General features: G+C 45.9%; 1 protein-coding gene across 15 annotated transcripts in view; it reads left to right on the top strand.

Annotated features, from left to right (window-relative positions):
- Positions 1-18,939, top strand: part of Sin1 (SAPK-interacting protein 1) — a 140,166-nt gene that overhangs the window by 89,655 nt on the left and 31,572 nt on the right. For all 15 annotated transcript variants that reach the window (XM_077650768.1, XM_077650761.1, XM_077650769.1 and 12 more), the window contains 3 exons: positions 3,800-3,967; positions 8,664-8,773; positions 12,791-12,898. In XM_077650768.1, coding sequence (XP_077506894.1) covers positions 3,800-3,967; positions 8,664-8,773; positions 12,791-12,898 — 386 coding nt within the window. The remainder of the gene's footprint in view (positions 1-3,799; positions 3,968-8,663; positions 8,774-12,790; positions 12,899-18,939) is intronic.

Below are 18,939 nucleotides of genomic sequence, written 5' to 3'. Positions count from 1 at the left end.
TGCTGCATAGAATTCTTTGGATGTTGCCAGAATCTTGGAAGGAGAGCAGCAGATTGGATATGGTTTCTATATAGATGTTGAGGATCTGTTTTATTCATTACCCCATAACCACCTATATATTGCTGTTCTGTTCAACAATGCATAGAAGCAAACGGCACAATTTACTTTCAGAATTCAGCTGGGTTGAGTGTCAACAATTTTATGTCACTTTTAAGTTTTATATTAATACCACTTTTATCCAGTTTGACAACCAAGAGTTTTTACAATGCCAGGGCTTTTGGATTGGATCATGTGTTGCTCCATCCAGTTTTGTGTAACATTTTGCTTGCGTCAGTTGACAACATTTTGGCTTCACTAATTGACGATGGCACAACCCTAAAGATGTGCCCCTAAAAATTATTAATTATTAATGTTTGCTGGTGTTACCGCGCTAGAGCCAAGACAGATTTTTTGCCTTTTGATTCGGCCCAGTCAAAAACTGTCGAGAGAGCTATTGCGACCCTTTCTCTGTAAGCCACACTCCTCAAGCCATGCCCTCACATGATTCAGGCGAGCTTTCTGGGTGAGGTAGCTAGACTGCACAGAGAAGGGTTCTCTGACCACGTACTGGCAGCCGTCACCAAGGCACTCTTACACAAAATCAAGGGGACACCAAAGAAAATACGGAGACAAGAAGCTAGCAGTGCCAAACTAATAGCGATCCCATACATCCATAGGGTGTCCCACAATCTGAAGAAAGTTGGCAACAAGTACGGTGTGCCGATGGCCTTTTCAGCACCAGGTAAATTGGCCAAGATGTGCCTCAATGTTAGCAGTGGTGGCCCTGCGAGTTTTGGCTTAGGAATGAAACACACGAAGCCGTACATACGGTGTGCCACGGGTGTGGTCTGTGCGATCTTCCTTCCATGTGGCGAAGTGTATGTGGGACAAACTGGTCGCTGTGTCAACGAACGTGCCAGGGAACCTGAACGATCACTAGATAATGTTTCAGACTCGTTCCAGAATCTACCCGCCTATTGCCGCCGTTGCAAAGGTAAAAACGATCATAACTGTGAGCCACGACTTGAGGGAATCAAAATTCTAAGCAGAAGTAAGGACAGATTAGCTCGCAAATTTACAGAAACGTTTCTTATCAAGGAAAGAGGCGACACATGCGTCAGCACCACTTCAGTCCCCCTGCAAGCCAGTGGATTCAGATTATTAAGTAGGCAATAATATGCAGCCTGCTGTCCTTCATCTGCTCAGTTTTTGTTTCGTTTTTTTTCTACAGTCGCGAATGCACATGCGCTGAGTACCTTCATCCTTTATAAACATAACATGTGTATACTTGAATAAAAATACTCCTGTCAAGGTGTTTCTGTGTAATCATCTTAAAATGTTGCACTGTATTAATTTTTCAAGAATACTTATTTTTGTTATTTTGTAGGGCAAATTCCGTTATGCAAACTGGGCACTTAATTGCATTGAAAAGAGCCCGGTCTTGCAGCACATCAAACATGGCCGACAAAGAGAATGCAATCAGGCCACCATTATTTGAGGAGGAGGAGTGCTGGATTGGAGGCGCGCGTCTTCCCTTGTGTCCCTCCCTAGGTTAGCACACTCATCGTAGCCTTGGGAAACAGACTTATGTCAAGTCCTTTTTTTTTTTTTTTTTGAAGTGATGTTTATTGCCTCAGGGCATAAAAACTGTGAAGTGATGAGAGATGAGTAAGATGCTTAAATAAATGAAAAAAGGTGGGCTGATTTGATGAAATCAAGAAGTGAACGATATGGACCCGATGTCCAGGCAATGTAGCAATCCGGATTGTCCAGTGAGAGTCCCACTGCCGCCAGGTGGCATATTCTCGTCGGCTTCAGCGCCGGGCGGTCCCACAACAGGTGGTGGATATCCGAAGTCCGGTTGTTCTCCAGGGTCTGCACTGTAAATTTGCCACCGAGCTTCGAAGCCAGCTGTCAACACTACGCTAATATCATGGAGTGGCAGCGAGAGTCGCACATTGCGGCACGCTGATGGAGGCTTGCACGTTCGTTCTTGGCATAACCTGCGGGCCACGCAAACCGCTGATCAGTGTCCTTTTCTTCAGGTTTCGATTTTCTGGATAGCAAGAGTAGCACGAGCAGGTCTACTGCGCACTCCTGCCATTCTCGATGCGGGCTTATGCCCGCCGGTAGTTTGATAACCATTCTTCACACAGCACCCGCATTTAATGTGCCCTCCTCTACATAAAAGAGTAGAAATTTGGGTGAGTTGATTAGTACGGATCCATACTGTTGTGGCATTTCGAGAATGGAGACACAGATGAAGATAGGACAGAACAAGTGCTTGTTCAGTCCTTTCTTCATCTGCGTCTTTGTTCTCGCTCTGCCTTCTCTATGTTTTGTATCTAGCCAGCCCATTTATGTTAGTTAGTTTCAGTCATAATAAATACCACGGGAGTGATCACACCTTGTCCACAAACACAGCGGTGGTTTGCAAGCGATGGTGCCACATCCACGGAGTGGAGAAAAAAAAACACTCAAGATAAGCTAAAATTAAAATGTTCTTGATCAAAATTCAAAGACTGCTAGTCCTTTATTATTAAATGCCTTCTATATCCAATGTCTGTTACCTAAGAGGTTCGTTTAAAGGGGCTCTGAAACAACTTCTCTGAGGTGAGTAAATATACTCACTCGATCACTACATTGTGTCAACATGAACACCTGAGCCAAATTATACACTTTTAATATGCAGCAGAGAGCCCACAATTGGCAAGCCTTTTCCGGCGACTTTTAGAGCGCAGCTCTTAAGCGCCCGCTTGTGGGTTGAGCCGCATCGGCGCTGTCAGTGTAACCAAGCCAAACCATAAATAAACAAAAATAAATATTGCCATGACGGATTCAAACCCGCGGTACCGCAACAGGTCAGCTTCGCTGGCCACTTCACGAGAGGACTAGGCTATCGCCGCCGCCGGTCATGCCTGGTGTTAATCTTCAACACACTATTGCGCTGTGCATCGTCGTCTTCATCAGCTATTGCTGCCGTCGAACTAATGTTGTTACCAGACGTGCCAATTACCCAGCAAAGCAAAACAATGAGCCTACAGAGCCTGAGATACCAACAGAGCCGCGCTCAAATTTCACATTAGGGAGAATCATAATTACCCTTAGATTTTTTCATACTCGTGCCCTCCTTCGTTTAACGCTCCTGCATATAATGGTTAAGAGATGGCTATTAGTCTTTCAGATGTCACACACCTGTCATGGCCACGGCCAGTCAGCCGTGTTGCTGCAGTGGGAATTCCCATGTGTGTCAGCAAATGGCAGTGGGGCTTAGTGGGTGGGGCCAGTGGAGGAGCGCCAATCTTAGAGCGTGCAAAAAGTTACGAGAGAAGCGGAAATGGTGCGAAAGCGCTGAAATTCAAATTTTGACAGCAGATAACTCAGCTTCTAACAAACACATTAAAAAAAAAAAACGTGACTGAGGATATTGGTGAAACGGCATCCTTTAACATCCTAGGCAGACCGCAACTTTATTGAAAGCCTCTTTAATGGGAGCCAACCAAGTAAGTGGAAAAGGTTACTTATTCCCGGTGTAACGGGGTTCAACAGTACATTTGTTTTGAACAACTAACAGCATGATCTCTGGCCAGCCTTTGCTGCACACCCCTGCTGAGTGCGAGTTGTACAATAGAGTGGAATGACGGAGCCATGGATGTTGCTCTCTCACTTTGAAAAGTGCACTGGTCAGTGGGTAACTTTGTAGTGTTGAGGGTAGGGGATGAAGCTCAGTCAGCATGCTCATGTGGCATCCTTTGCGCAGGCCAAGTGTGTCGCACTACTGCCTCCGGATTGCTGAGGAAAGTGGTGAAATTGACGAGGACTTCCCTGCGCTGGACCCCAGGGAGCCCGTGACCAAGTTTGAGTTCCCGTTCCTGGCCTTGGCTGAAGTTGAGAAGGAGGACTTTCCTATGGGGCCTCTGCTCACCTTGTGAGTGACTGCGCTTCTGCTGATGTCCATCAGTGCCTGGCCTGATCAGCAGTTGGTCTGCAAGCTTCACTGGGCTAATTGAAACAAACACAAAACCCATGTCACGTGCTCTTGTAGCATAGCCTGTCAGAGAGGCAGGAATATGTTTAGCTCTTGGCACTTGCCACCTGCCACAACAGAGGGCGCATGCTGACTCATGCACTGACCGCGGCAACGTGGGGGGCGCTGTAGAATGAGGGCTGACGATCTGCGGAGCGTTTTAAATTGTTATAGTGCGCTAGTACTTTCAGTGGGCATTCCATGCATTTAGCCGCTGTTTGTCTCAAGCCTGCCTAGCGGCAGGCTGCCCACCTGCCCACCAGGTTGTGGGCAACCTGCCGAGGTGTGCGTGCGTGCGGGCATATTAGGGGTGTGCAAACATTAGAAATTTGGATTACAAATTTAATATGTTTGATATTCAGTTCATGTTCATGCTCGAGAATTCTGAATAGAGTGTAAACCCGATTATGTGTCCCCCATTCAAGCGGTGAACCACATTTTATGATGAATTGACGCGGGCCCGCTGGCGAATTCCCTCATAAGAATAATTCATTGAAAGGCTCAAATACGCGACGGAAAATCATGCATGCCGCACTTCGTAGGACAGCCGGTGGGAACCGTCCAGAATGGGAGACATTGGTGGACAACCTTATTGGCAGCTGTCATGTCAACCCAGTTGGTTCCAGATTAGAATCAAGACAAAGACGTGCGTGCAAGTGATGCAATCGAGCGCATGACAGCCTGCAATGACAATTCTGCCGACGGCTTGGACTCCACGCATGCTACCATGGCCAACTGGCGAATTCCCTCATAAGAATAATTCATTGAAAGGCTCAAATACGCGACGGAAAATCATGCATGCCGCACTTCGTAGGACAGCCGGTGGGAACCGTCCAGAATGGGAGACGTTGGTGGACAACCTTATTGGCAGCTGTCATGTCAACCCAGTTGGTTCCAGATTAGAATCAAGACAAAGATGTGCGTGCAAGTGATGCAATCGAGCGCATGACAGCCTGCAATGACAATTCTGCCGACGGCTTGGACTCCACGCTTGCTACCATGGCCAACTGTGCGAGGCGGCTCGCCTGACCCGTTTTTCCGACGCTTCGCTGACAAAGGTGTTAGGAAAAATCAATTGTACGTTCATGCCAGCATGAAGTTATTGTGCAGGCGGTAACAAGATTAGACGTTTTTGTGATCATCGGCAGCTAGCTCAAAAGCACTTTCTGTTGCAGCTTCATTGCAGATCAGTGCAGAGAGAGGAAAATGTTAACATTAAGGAAAGGTGTAACGTTAAGAGACAGGAAGAGGGCAGAAAGGGTCAGAGAACAAACATCAGTTAATGACATCCTAGTCAAAATCAAGAAGAAGAAATGGGCTTGGGGCAGGGCATGTAATCAGAAGCCAAGATAGCCGTTGTTCATTAACGGTAACAGACAGCAGGCAAGTGTAGGGATAAGGTGGCGGCAGCTGGCACAGTGGTCGCAGTAAGGGTGATGATGATGAGAAGCTGGTTGAAGCAACGGTTAAAAGCTGCATGAAAAAGCACTGCTTACTAGGAATGGGATGAACACCCTTGTTACCTTTTCTCGTTGCTTTTCATTATGAACTGTTACCTGCTAGCCAAACAGCAACGGCAGCAGGAACACAAAGCTGATTGAGGGTCTAGTGTAGCAACAGTTTGTTACCCAAAAAAATGGTCATGTGAGTACATAGGAGCGAAGCAAAGGGTGAGTGCTTGTATTTGGGCAGTGTGCACTGTGGAAGGATCACAGCGTCAGGATGCTGGCCGCATGCTCAGGAACTGCAACAGTGAGGCACATACAGTTGAGCCTCATAATTTGTCTGTGAAGTAAGTGGCCTGTGTACAGCCTCCTGCTTGTGTTTCATTTGAATGCTAACAAAGTTTATGGAAGAACCTCACGATCTGGCTTTCAATTTGCCTTCATTGACAAGTTTTTTATTTTTGCTTGCCAGTGAGTGTGTTGCCCTCAATGCAGCACAGCCTAAACTTGTTCCTTTATGGCAAGCAACAAGCAGGCCATGCTCAGTGCATGCATTAGAGTACACGGATCACCACGCGGCACAGGGTTTTTGCTTTGTCTCATAACAAAGAGTATGAGTAATAAATTTATTTTTTATTTACAGTGACGATTCTGCTGCTTCTAGGCTTAAAACAACCAGTTGGCGCCACTAGGCATAGCTTGTCATTGTACCTTCATTTCCATAGGATGCGGATGTGAGAAATGGAGTAATGTCCCACAAAATGCCTGTGTTTAGCGTACGTAAGCGTGCTCATGCTTATGGTTCATAAACGGTGTTGATTTATACTCTTTTGTAACCATATCTGTGTACGGCGCAAGCAGGCAAATTGGTGAGGGGGAACACGTTTAGTGCATCTTCTTGATTGGCTGAGGAGGTCTGTGCCTTCTATAGTGCTGCAAGGAAGTTACGAGATGGAGTATAGCAGATGCCATGGAGTCGCCGCTTAAAAGCAAAAGCTGCGCAACTACCTAGTCACAGCAGTTGGAGGCCCCACTTAGAGGTCTCGCACCCCACAGATATATTTTTTGTTTGTCAGAAGTACCGTATTTACACACATAATTTGCGCCCTCGCATAATTTGCGCACCCTTAACTTATCACCCGGGTTTACAAAAAAAAAACATTTTTTTACTCGCATATTTTACGCACCGCGCTGCGCTAGACCACCACCATGCACGCAGGCTCTACCCTATGGCTCTGCCCAGTAGCATTCGGCTATTCCGTGTGTTTGTTCGGAAGGCTTTTTGAATCTTTTGTGCACGGGGCGTTCATGGTGATGTCAGAGGCCGCTATTACAATCGCGGCGGCACCAGCAGCATCGCCACTCGGAACGGCCAGCAGCGCTTCCGGGGAGGATCAGCAGCTGATAGAAGAGCCAACACCGCTGTTTGTTTGGCGCGGCCTTTCATTTAGAGTGAACTTTTTTTCGGGGGGCGGCCAGCGTGGGGTGCGGGTCCGGGTGCTGACGTATACGCAGCAACATACGCTATACCTATATTGCGCGTTATGACCTTTGTGGAGTTTTTTAAGTCGCGCTTGCGAAATCCCCGCGTAATTTGCGCACCCCCTTCTTGGAGCCCTAACTTCTGAATAAAAAGTGCACAAATTATGCGCGTAAATACGGTATTCCAAATATTTGCCTTGAAATTATTCGAAGAAAATTACTATTCACTTTGAATTCGCTTTGAACCAAGAGACCACTATTTGCACATGCCTTATAAAGCAGCCATCTTGCAGTGAAACCCACCATTATCGGTGTGACCCACCACCTGACCATATGTCTGTAAAAAATCGTTGATTTGGTTTAAGTGTCCAGTGTTTTTTCTTTTAGGAGTGTTCATCATGTTTTATTATAGTTTACTTTCTCCAGAGCACCCTTTGATGAAAAGCAACATTCCCTTCGCATTGTCAACAGTGTGCTTTTAGCTTTTGTCACTTGGTGGTGCCACAGTGTTTTGCATTTCTTAGAGTGGCAGCCACTGTCTACTAAAACATTCGTAGACGAGGAGTAGATCACTGAGCCGTAACAGCTTTGGGTGTGGAAACTGAAATGAATGCTACTCTATACTAAAAATGTCTGATCACTGTCTGGCAAGTGAGATTTATATCACTTTTTGATACAGCACTTTTGCCGACGTGCAGTCGCCATCGCACTCGCTGATTGTGGTTTCCAGCATCGGGATACATAAAAACAGGCGCATGCACTGATTGAAAAATTCTTGGTAAAAATTTTCTTCAGAAGGACGGATAGCTGGGCAAGTTTGCAATAGTAGTTCATTCTGGGTGGTACAGCAAAAAAACAGAAGCAAGACAAAGTAGAAGACAACACAGACGAGTGCTCGTCCGTGTCGCCTTCTACTTTGTCTTTTGTCTGTTTCTTTTTGCTGTACCTCCCACAGAAGTCTTCTACAGCATTTCTATCAAACTCGTTGCAGAATCCAGCACTCAGACAGCAAGCTTTCCACTGTGCCGAAAAAAACTGGGTGCTTAAAATTCAGTGTTAGGTCCCTTTAACCTGTGAATTTGCATTCAGCTGCTTTTTTAAGTCCCTGTCACTGCAAAATGTTGTTGGAAAATTGTTCTTTTCCCATTTCTTGCATTAACTTTTTGCTCCCATGTGTATATATTTTCAATGGTGTCATTAGTTCTGTCTCTTGTCATGCTCCATCGTGTGGCTACCGTGCATGGTCGTCCAGCTTGGGAAACAACGGCCATTTACAAAAACAAGCATGGTGCTGCAGAGCACACCAAGCACTACTTTCATGAAAAAGAGAACTTTTGCGGCACTAAGTCAAATCAAGTGCCAAAGTGCAGGTGATGCCAGCTGTGCCACCTGAACTGCTGGTGCGGGAAGTGCATGAGCTGCGCCAGTCACCATGTATGTTGTGCTCCGAAAAATGTAACTCATTTTGGGCTGTTAAATCAGTATTGTATTTCACCGATGTGTTAAGGGGCTGATAGGAGTTGATCAAGTCAACCAGATTAGCCTCGCAGTACTTCCATTTCTCAATCTCCTGTGGGTATTGGCATTGCCTTTCTTTTTACAAGATAGCTTGTAATACCTTGCAGTGAGTAACATGTTAAACCTAACATGCTCCCTCTGTTCCTCTGCAGCCACACGAAGGATGGTTTTACCAAGGTCCAGATCCCTAGCCTGGATGCCACGCTGCGGGAAGTGCTTGACCAAATGCTCAAAAAACGCAAGGGCCTGCTTCGCTCTCTGGGTTAGTCCAGTGGTTCACTCACTGCCTACCCTTTATTTTGTGCACATCAGAAGAGAGGCACAAATTGAGCAAGAATCTATAATTGTTTGCAGTTACCTGAATTTTGAGAGTCTGCAAACAAGTATGGCAACCTGTCATCAGTTCAGTGGAGTTTTTTCATAATGGCAGCACCAGTGACATACCATTTCGAAACGTTCACCTTGAAAAAGTGTAACCACCAAGCACGCAGCCAGCTAGTAACATGCGATGTATATATATATTTGTGTATGTTTGGTTTTTTTGTAGGCTGCAGTGACTAGTGTGCAAATTAGTTTTGGTGCACATTAACCCTTTGTGGTCTCCAGTTGGGCGTGGCCCACTCTCTATGCACATGATGCACCATCTGTTAAACCACCTGTTGCCCAAAACTGACAAAATAGTGTCGGACCGGGACAGTTGCAAAGTGGGCAAAAGTTTCGACCGCAAAGGGTTAAGAACCTCAAGTGGTTGAAATTAGCTCAGTCTGCGCATTGGTGCGCCTCACAGTAGTCACTTTCTCAGCTTTTTGATTGTCAGTATAAAGTTATTATTCATCATTATTGAATGAGCTGTTCATTTCAAGTTAGCATTCAAAAGACCCGAAATAGCATGCTAACCTTAAAACAGGGAGGAAATAAATGAGTGTATCAAGAGCAGATTTAGGACAGCAATATTATGTTTTAGTATTTTGGAAGGGTTTCTAATATCCTAATCTGGCTGCAGAAATTGGAGAGCACTACAGTCTGCTGCATTGGAGAAATGCAAAAGCATTTACAGTTGAACATCACTTTTTTTGCAAGTCATCATTTCCTAACATTAGTACACATCCCCAACACACTTTACCGTTGTACACACCACAACGCGTTCACTTTGTGCCCCTCTAACATGCTTGAACCAAGAACCCTTCATGGCATATGCATTGCGTGCCCGCCTGGCACACACAGGGCATGGGTTCGAACCGCGATGCTGGCAAATTTCTTTCTTTGAATGGTGATTTTCGTGCGAACATGCTCTGCTAACACAGCTCATGAGACAAGAAATGCTTTCGCATTAAAAACTTATGTGAAGCACTGGCAGCAGTTTTCTGCAGTAGATGCAGGTTATGAAACATGGTTGATCAGGACGAGGTGTGCATGCAGCCCATTAAAACTGAATCGTCATGCTAGAAAATGGGCAAAGTAGATGTCACTGCACAGGGCTGCTGCTTTCAGTGCAGGTGCTGTTTTATGTACTACTGCAGTCTGAAAGCTTGAGGACTGGGTGTAGTAGATGGAGCTGCTGTGCACAGTATTTCTGATACCACACACTGTTTAGGTAGTGACACTTATGGGGTAAAACGATGCAGCTAACGTACAGAGTTTTGGCAGAAACTTCCAAGTCACCCCCTGGAACATTCCAGATGATTCAGCAAGCGTTCGGTAATTAATGACTTGGTAAAAGTCTCAAGGCACTGGGTAACCCCGCAAACAGCTTCATCAATGATGTGAGGCAATAAAAAGCTTTGACTTTTCATGCAAGCCTGCTTGCTCGCACCTGTATGCAGTCGAGCCCCGCAATACGAAACCACCAGAGAACGAAAACTTTTTCGTTCTGGCGAGAATTTCGCTGTCGCGAAAATAGACAAATCAGCACACATAATGGACAAATAAGCACTTTCCAGAAGCAAAATTTAATGAAAAAAGTTGTTTATTTTGCTCTGCCTCACATTGCTGTGCAGGAGCTTCACAACTCGGGCTTCGCAGCTTGATAAGCTATGCATAGCTTCGTCGTCGCCGTGGTCGCCGAGGGAAGTCCGGATAACACCAAAAGCCTCAAGCACATCACGCGAGCTTACTTGCCTTCCTTGTGCTTGGTTTTCGCCATCCTCGTGGTCACTCTCCTCATTTCCTTTGCGCACATTGTCGATAATAGCGTCATTGCTGAATTCCTCATGCATGATCAACTCGGCATCCACACACAAAAAGTCATCCAGTTCAACAGCGTCTGTCACCATTGCATCGACACTGTGAAGTGCGTCCCATGCTTCGGTTAGTGGCTGCAGATCGTCACCGCTTGCAGGAGCACTCGCTTCCGGTTCTGCCAAGCCATGCTGTCCAGCCGCGAAACCGGCGTGCCTGAAGCAGTTCTGGACAAGGGTGGCCGAAGTAGCAATCCATGCCCCGGCAGGCATTTCCAGCGCCATGAAAAGATCAATTTCCATCGGTCGCTTCATTTCTATGTTTAACAACATCCACCGGATGAGTCTTCCCCGTTATGCAGACTTCACACTCTTAACCCCTTGGTCAAGAGGTTGAATAACGGATGTGCAGTTCGGAGGAATAAAGTGGATGCTCGTCAGGACAGTGTCTTCGATGTAGTGGACACTGCAGTTATCCAAAAAAAGGCAGACGGATCTGCCCTGCTTCCGCATATTTGCATCAAAAGGCATCAAGCTGGCTGGAGAATATTGCGCGCATCATCCAAGCTTTGTGGTTAGCACTGTACTCGACCAGAGGCCTTCGGTTGCCTTTAAAGCACCGTGGCCTCTTGCTCCGGCCGATCACGAGGAAGGGACGCTTGTCGGATCTGCCCATGTTTGAGCACAAAAGAATTGTCACCCGCTGTTTGCTCAGCTTGCCGCCATGGCATTTTTGTCCCTTCAGGTCGAGCGTTTTCGATGGCAACATTTCATAGAAAAAGCCAGTTTCATCCGCATTATAAATTTCGGAGGGCTCGTATTCGTCCATTGTGCTTTCATAACTTTCCTGCATCCAGGACGATGCTGCTTCAGCGTCAACGCTCGCAGACTCCCCCGACAACACCTTAGCGACGGTGCAGAAGGCTTCCAGACAAAATCATCTTGTTCGCCCTCTTGTCGAGGAACCACTGGAATACGGCTTTGTCAATGTCTTTGTAGACCGGCATTGCCACCGTCTTGTTCTGTGTGCGTGCGCCGTTCTGAAGTGCCGCCATGATGCTGTTCCTGGATTTCAGAATGGTAGAAAGTGAGCTACACGGGATACTGAATTCTTCCACAATGCCTGACTTCTTTCTGCCTTTTGCAGTTTCGGCGATGATTGCAGACTTTTCCTGCAGCGTCAGAAACTTGCGCTTTTTAACAGGAGGCGGCATATTTCCAACAGGCCAAAAAAAGAAACACTGGACACAAGCAAGTCACGGGCGAAATCAGCGTGCACGAGGCGGACGGTGAGGTGGCGTGGCTGGCGTTCACGAGGCGTGGTACCGAAAAGAAAAAGAAGGGTTCGTTGTTCTACCTAGATGCTTCCCCAGTTGGCCGGCGGTGTCATCACGTGAAACGTCACATGCATGCGTAGTTGCCAACAGATGGGCTAGCAAAAAGCCGCTTTCAGTGAACAAAAAAAAATCTCGTTGCTATCATCATCATTCCCGAACCGACAGAAAGTAAACAGCAATGGCCGCGCCAGTGCTTGTTGGTGGAAACGGAACAGCCTCGACTTGTCGGACGAGTGTGCTGCTGCAGTTTTGCCACTTCTCTGTTCCCAACTGACTGATGTTCCGAAAAAATGTTTCAGATCACTACCTCAAACTTTCGCTAATGCGGGACTGCTTTTTAAAAGCTCTTTACTGTTGAAAGGAGGCAAATGCATTGAACTCTATGGAAGTTTGCCAGAGGCACCAGAATTTTTCGTTGCCACGAGAATTTCGTTCTTTAGGGCTTTCCTTATTGAGGGGTTCAACTGTACGCATCTCTACTCACACTAACATCCACTCGCTCGCACCACTCACACTCGCCTCCACTCACATTCGCTAACCCGCACTCACATCTAGTCGCTCGCCTCATACTCGCGTCCACTCACACTCTCAGACGTGAGTGTGAGTGAGGTGATATGAGTGCACTTATGAATGAGTGTGCTAACCTGTAGGCTCCAGTAATGCAATGACTCAAATGAAGCGACTTGATCGAGAGCTTAGCGTACACTGGATGTCTGGCATTAGTGCAAATGCTTCTCTGTAAAGGTTTGTGCTCTGCATATATAGGGCCTGAGTTTCACGTCGAAGACTACAAGGAAGTGGGCATCCCTATCGACCTGGACTCTACCATCCGCACGAGTGGCACCCTCGAGTTCACCCTGGTGTCTGAGGACGGTGAGTGCACTTGTCTGGCACTGTCTACCATGGGTGGATTGCAAAATGATCCAGTCTTGCAGGCTTTTGCATGCAGTTCATTTTTTCCTTCATATATCTGTGGTGTAATTTCAGAGGCCATAAATGAATTTCACTCACAGCTGCTGGCTCAGAAATGTCACTCCAGTTGCAAATATAAAAGGATGTTGGTATCGTTTTGGAAGATTGCCTATAGATCAGCGACGTGACTGAAATGTGTTGCCTTCCCTAGAGTGCAGGCACATTACAGTCGTAAAACATTTGTGCATTCGAATATTTGGAACACCCACCTTAATGGCGTTCAGCTACTGAGTTCAAGGTCGAACCCCTCCCATAGTAGCCAAATTTCAATGGAGGCAAGATGAAAACATGCTTTGTACTGTACAGTGCATATGTGTGGTCAAAATTAACCCGTTGGCAAACGTCACTGGAAAAAAATACGCATTCGCTTCAGTGCAATTTTTTTTTCAGTACCACATTTTTCACTCTATAGACCTCCTTAAACCAGCGACGTCACGAAGATGCGGTAGCGCTGATGTTAGCAGCGGCTTTCACATGGTAGGCAAAACAGGTTCCGCCTGCCCGTGCCTACTGCAGCTACTGCATCATGCCTGCGCACTGCGGAAGCAGCATGTATTGACCAGCTGCGTCACTGTTGGATCCGCATAGTAGCATAAAAGGAAATTTAAGTTATCCTCGACAGGTTTCTCGCAGATAATTAGGGAGCCGGCTAACAGGTTATGGGCCGTGGTAGTAAAGCGCGAAGTCTGGGAGTCAATTGGCACTGCCACTTAATGCACTTAATAGCATGTAATTTACTGCATTCATTCACCTGAACATCAGCTTAGTACGCTTATAACTGCACAAGGAAAAAAACACATATATAGCTGCACACGTATTTATTAACTTGAGCCGGTGTGCCAGCAGGTTCACTCGCCCCCAAGGAATGCGTTCTTTTGTTAATAAATAGCACAGCATGTTTTAACGGCGCGTTTTGTGGCATTTAGTTTTTACTTGAAACTGTTTCTTAATGTGACCGACATAATTATTTGATTCGAGTAGAAAAAAGCCTGGTAAGTTGGGTCAATCTTGCGCGGTCACGTTGGCGTGCATACCTTATGTACTTTAAGCGTGCTAAAAGCCATGCTTTTTTTATTGCATCATGCATGTGTCATGTTTCATGAGGTAGTACATGCTCGCGAAGCTTGTTTAGAAAGAAGCAGCCGCAGGCGTGCTACTAACAGACACGTGGCGAGATTGAGAGGGAACGCAGCAATGAAAAGTGTTTTCGTTATATGCAGGCGATATCTAACTAAATTTGGTGCAAATATGAAATTGCTACGCTAGTTTCAGTAATGAGTTTTATTTTTAGCTATACCTGGTGCAGTTCTTAAGTAATTAATATTAACACCCGCGTCAAGTCGCCCCAAGGTCTTAAATAATTGAGTAGAAAGTGCGCAAATTTTTTGATGTCGGCTTGTTCACAAAGTCATGTTTTGTATGATGACGCTATTAGTACTTTTTTTAGACGATCAGTACTTATGCATGCATTCATGCATACATTTCTCGAAGTACACGAGCTCGCGTTGTCCACGTGCGGCATATTCAGAGAAATAGTTTGCCACTGTGTATTGTATATATGGTTAGTAGTAAACATGTAAAAAGCGTTTCTGCCGTTAATTTATACACTAGGCATTGAATAAAATCAGTTTTGACACTTTGCACTAGCCGGAATGATTTTACTTCGGGGAAGTGCTGGCATTGCTTCGGCGATGCAGACATGCGCTCACCGTCTGTGGACATACGTGTCGCGCTGTATGAAAACTGGGGACAGCGTCGTGTCCCTGATCTCCTCTGTCTCTCTTAAGCGCTGCTTTTAGCCGCATGATCACGCACCAGCCAGGCCGACTTCTCCCTTTGTTAAACTGGTCGATTTGGTGAAAAGGTTTGATTTCTGGAATTATTTTCTTTCCTAACCCTGGGGTCTTGTTGCGTGACAAAAATTATAGCAAAATATTCAGTACAAATGTATAAATTACGCTTTTTAGATGTGTGGTCGTCGAAAATTGTGAGATAATTTCTTCGATTTCAGTGCGCATTTCTTTGACCAAAGCGAAAGTGAAGAGGTCATAAACGAGGGAATAAACTTTAAGGTTCGTTTTCTGTCCTGTCATATTTTCTGCGACTGGCATCAGTTACACCTTCGTAATTCCATAACGCATGAAAATAAAATGATTCCATTTGTCGCAAACTATTCCTGAGACGTTGAGGAGCGTAATAAAGCTCTCGATTTTTTTTTTCCTACACGTGCAGTACTGTGTTATTTTTGTAAGAAACGTTTTCATGTAACTATGCATGCTTAAGTACTGGTCATCTAAAAAAGAACTAATAGCATCATCATACAGAACAGGACTTTGTGAACATGCTGGCATAAAAAAGTTTGCGCACTTTCTACTCAATTATTTAAGACCTTGGGGTGGCTTGATGAGGGTGTTAATTATAATTGCACAGAACTGCACCAGGTATAGCTAAAAATAAAAGCCATTACTGAAACTAGCGTAGCAATTTCATATTTGCACCAAGTTTAGTTACACATCGCATGCATAAATAACGAAAACACTTTTCATTGCCACGTCCCCTCTCAACCTCGCCACATGTCTGTTAGTAGCAGGCCTACTTGTTTCCAAACAAGCTTCGCGATCATGTACTACATCATGAAACATGGCACATCCATGATGCAATGAAAGAGGATGTGGTGTTTTGCACACTTAAGGTACGCTATTCTAAGCACACCAATGCGACCGCACGCGATTGACACAACTTACCAGGCTTCTTTCTACTCGAATCAAATAATTCCGTCGGTCATATTAAGAAACAGTTTCAAGTAAAAATTAAATGCCATAAAGCGCGCCATTAAAACATGCTGTGCTATTTATTAACAAAAGAACACATTCCTTCGGGGCGAGTGAACCTGCTGGCGCCCCGTGCACTCCGGCTCAAGGTGATAAGTACGTGTGCAGCTACATATGTGCTTTTTTTCCTTGCGCAATTATCAGCCTACTATCCTGAAGTTCAGGTGAATGAACGCAGTAACTTGCATGCTATTAAGTGCATTGAGTGGCAGTGCCGATCGACTCCCGGACTTCGCGCTTTACTACCGTGGCCTGTTAGCCAGTTTCCTAATGCGGTATTTATGTCCGAGAAACCTATCGAGGCTAACTTAATTTTACTTTTTATGCTACTACGCGGATCCAACAGTGACGCAGCTGGTCAATACATGCTGCTTCTGCAGTGCACAGGCATGATGCAGCCGCCGGTAGCTGCGGCAGCTGCGGTAGGCACAGGCAGGTTGAACCTATTTCGCCTACCTTGTGAAAGTCACTGCTGACATCAGCGCCACCGCATCTTCGTGACGTTGCGGGGTGAAAGAGGTCTATATAAGTCGCACCCCCCTATAAATGAGTTTTTCCTATAAAAGATCACATACCTGTCCATTCAGTAAGTGCTATAGAAACTCTGTGAGAACCCTTTCGTTGCAACGAAAATAAAATGCACACTTGCGGCAGCAGTATAACTATCATTTTGACGCTGGACTGCACAGCAAAAAGCACCGGGAGCGGCGGTTTTCTCTTAGTTTAAGCTCAGAAAGTAGAGCAAGTTCTAGTGCAGGAGCAGTGCGCTGCAGGAGAGGTAGACAGGGAGCATACGTTGGTGCTGCATCGGCACCTCATAGGAGCAAGGAAAAAATCAGTGGTAACTATACAGCGGTACAGCGGTGCGTCTTGAGTTTCGAGCACGTTTGGTCGATACCAAGGTGCAATTGAGTCCCATAGGCAACAAAGGTTCGAAACACTCGGGCTATTTCCGGTGGAACACACCTACAGTTGCTTCAGATGAAGCAGCTTAATGGTAGCGCTGCCTCTACGAGCTCCGACATGTCAAGGCAGCAGTCTGTGCATTCCGAAATGTCCGCTTGCTACAAAGGGTGCGACCAGCCGGTTGTTATCATCATTATCACGACATTGACGCTGACCGAATGCAAGGGAAGCGTACCAATGGGAGAGTTGCACCGGTTGGGGCCGTGCACATACGCGCGACGATTTTGAGCTTTCGCTCGGCTCGGGTAGGTGGTGCTGACATGCAGTTTTTTTTCTTGTGCAACACGTTCCATTTATTTCTCTCCACACCTGTACCTGTGCGGCGCACTGAATGCACACTTTTTACCAGGAGCAACTTTTACCGTTTGAAGTTTTGCATTGTGCTTTGGCTTGAGAACATTCATGTAATTTTGAGGACTATTGCGGTCCTGCCTTACTTAAAAGTGTATATCAAGTCATGTCGAGAAGACAACAAGCGACCAACCAGTGCCAGTTTCAGCATGGTTGAAGCAGCCATTCATAATTCTCTGCTGTCTGCGTAGCTAACCTTTATGTGCTTGCTTTCGCAGAAGAACTGCAGCTGGTCTTGGCTCAGTTCCAGAGCGATTCTCCTATTCTTCGATTTCTTGGTGCAGCATTGGAATCTCTTCTGTTATCATTGATGAGTGCAGTAGTGAAGAAAGAAATGATGATAGCAGCGGAAAGTCCATTGAAGTTGATAGAGGTCATCCTGCGAATGTTGTTGCGGCACCCAAGATTGACCTTGGCTCTGCTGCAGAGCTCTTAAATTTTCAGATTTGACTATCCTTGAATTCAAGGACAACTGCACCGCTGAAGTTCAAGCTGACGAGGAAATTGTCATTGCTGCATTTTATAGATTTTAATCCATTTAACAAGAATATCTCATTTAAAAAGGGTGGAAATAAACACAAATGGTTGTTTTTACAAGAAAACGCGCACCAGCGCCTCAGGGCACCAAGTGAAGGCTGCTGTTGCCTACGTTTGGCCAGTGCTGTCGCGACATCATCCGTTGGGTCTTCAGCCGGCGCCAGCGGTGTTGCTGCGTAGCGTGTTGCTTCAAGTGGCTTGACGACTCAGTTTAGAAAATTGTGAATTATTCAAGCAGTGTCAAACAGCTTGGACTCTTACCATACATGTTTGAGCGACCAGCGGCTACATTAAACGGCATAACCAACGACACTGTGGAGTGCGTTGAGAGCGAAAGCAAAGTCACCACATTTGCAAGTGTCAGAAGATATGTTTGGCAGAGGTGCGTGTGCAAGTGGCAGGAAAAAAAAAAGAAAATCGCTCACAAACACTGTTGTGCACTCGCTGCTGCTGAGAAAAAAAACTGGAGCACTGACTACTTGCTACTATAAATGATTGAATTTAAATTACTGGCATGCTTACGCAAGTCGCACGAGGTAATGCAGTGTTTTTTTCTTTCCCTGCCAAGGTCGCTGAGTGGTTATGGCGCTCGGTTGTTGATCTGAAAGACATGGGTTCGTCCCTGGCCACAGTAGTCACGTTTCAATGGAGGCAAGATGCTAGAGGCCCGTGTACTTTGCAATGTCAGTGCACGTTAAAGAACCCCAGCTGGTCCCAATTTCTGGAGCCCTTCACTGCGGCATCCCTCATAGCCTGAGTTGCTTTGGGATGTTAGACCCTCATAAACCTAAACAGTTCTCCCTGTCACACAGCAATTTCGATCCTGATTGTACTCGATCTGCTTCAAGGATCGAAAAATCCGGTGCTATGTGGGTGTTTTGAATACTCGTTGAGAAGTTGCTCTCACAGGGTAGTGCCAAATGTTCCGCTCACATCCATGGTATGCTAATGTCCGTCAACACTGTGCAGGCAAGGCCAGTGTTCTCGGTGCGAAGGTGCAGGGTGACGGCTGCGATTCATCCTTTTCTTTGCCAACATACGCAGCGGAAGTGGTCGTAGCGTCATACAGCAAACATGGGGACACTATATTTGCACAAACGGTAGAGCCTGGTGCTGAGATTATTTAAAGATGTGCCTTTGTATAGCAGGCACGGTGCACTAAAACTGGTTATGTTAATATTTGTCGTGCTTTCACTTTATTAACTTGCTTTTATGTTTATAGATCAGTGAGGATGAGAGTGTCAGTGCCCGCTTTCA

Source organism: Amblyomma americanum, chromosome 1, assembly GCF_052857255.1.
Source record: "Amblyomma americanum isolate KBUSLIRL-KWMA chromosome 1, ASM5285725v1, whole genome shotgun sequence".
Lineage (NCBI taxonomy): Eukaryota > Metazoa > Arthropoda > Arachnida > Ixodida > Ixodidae > Amblyomma > Amblyomma americanum.
This window is presented reverse-complemented; position numbering and strand designations above follow the sequence as displayed.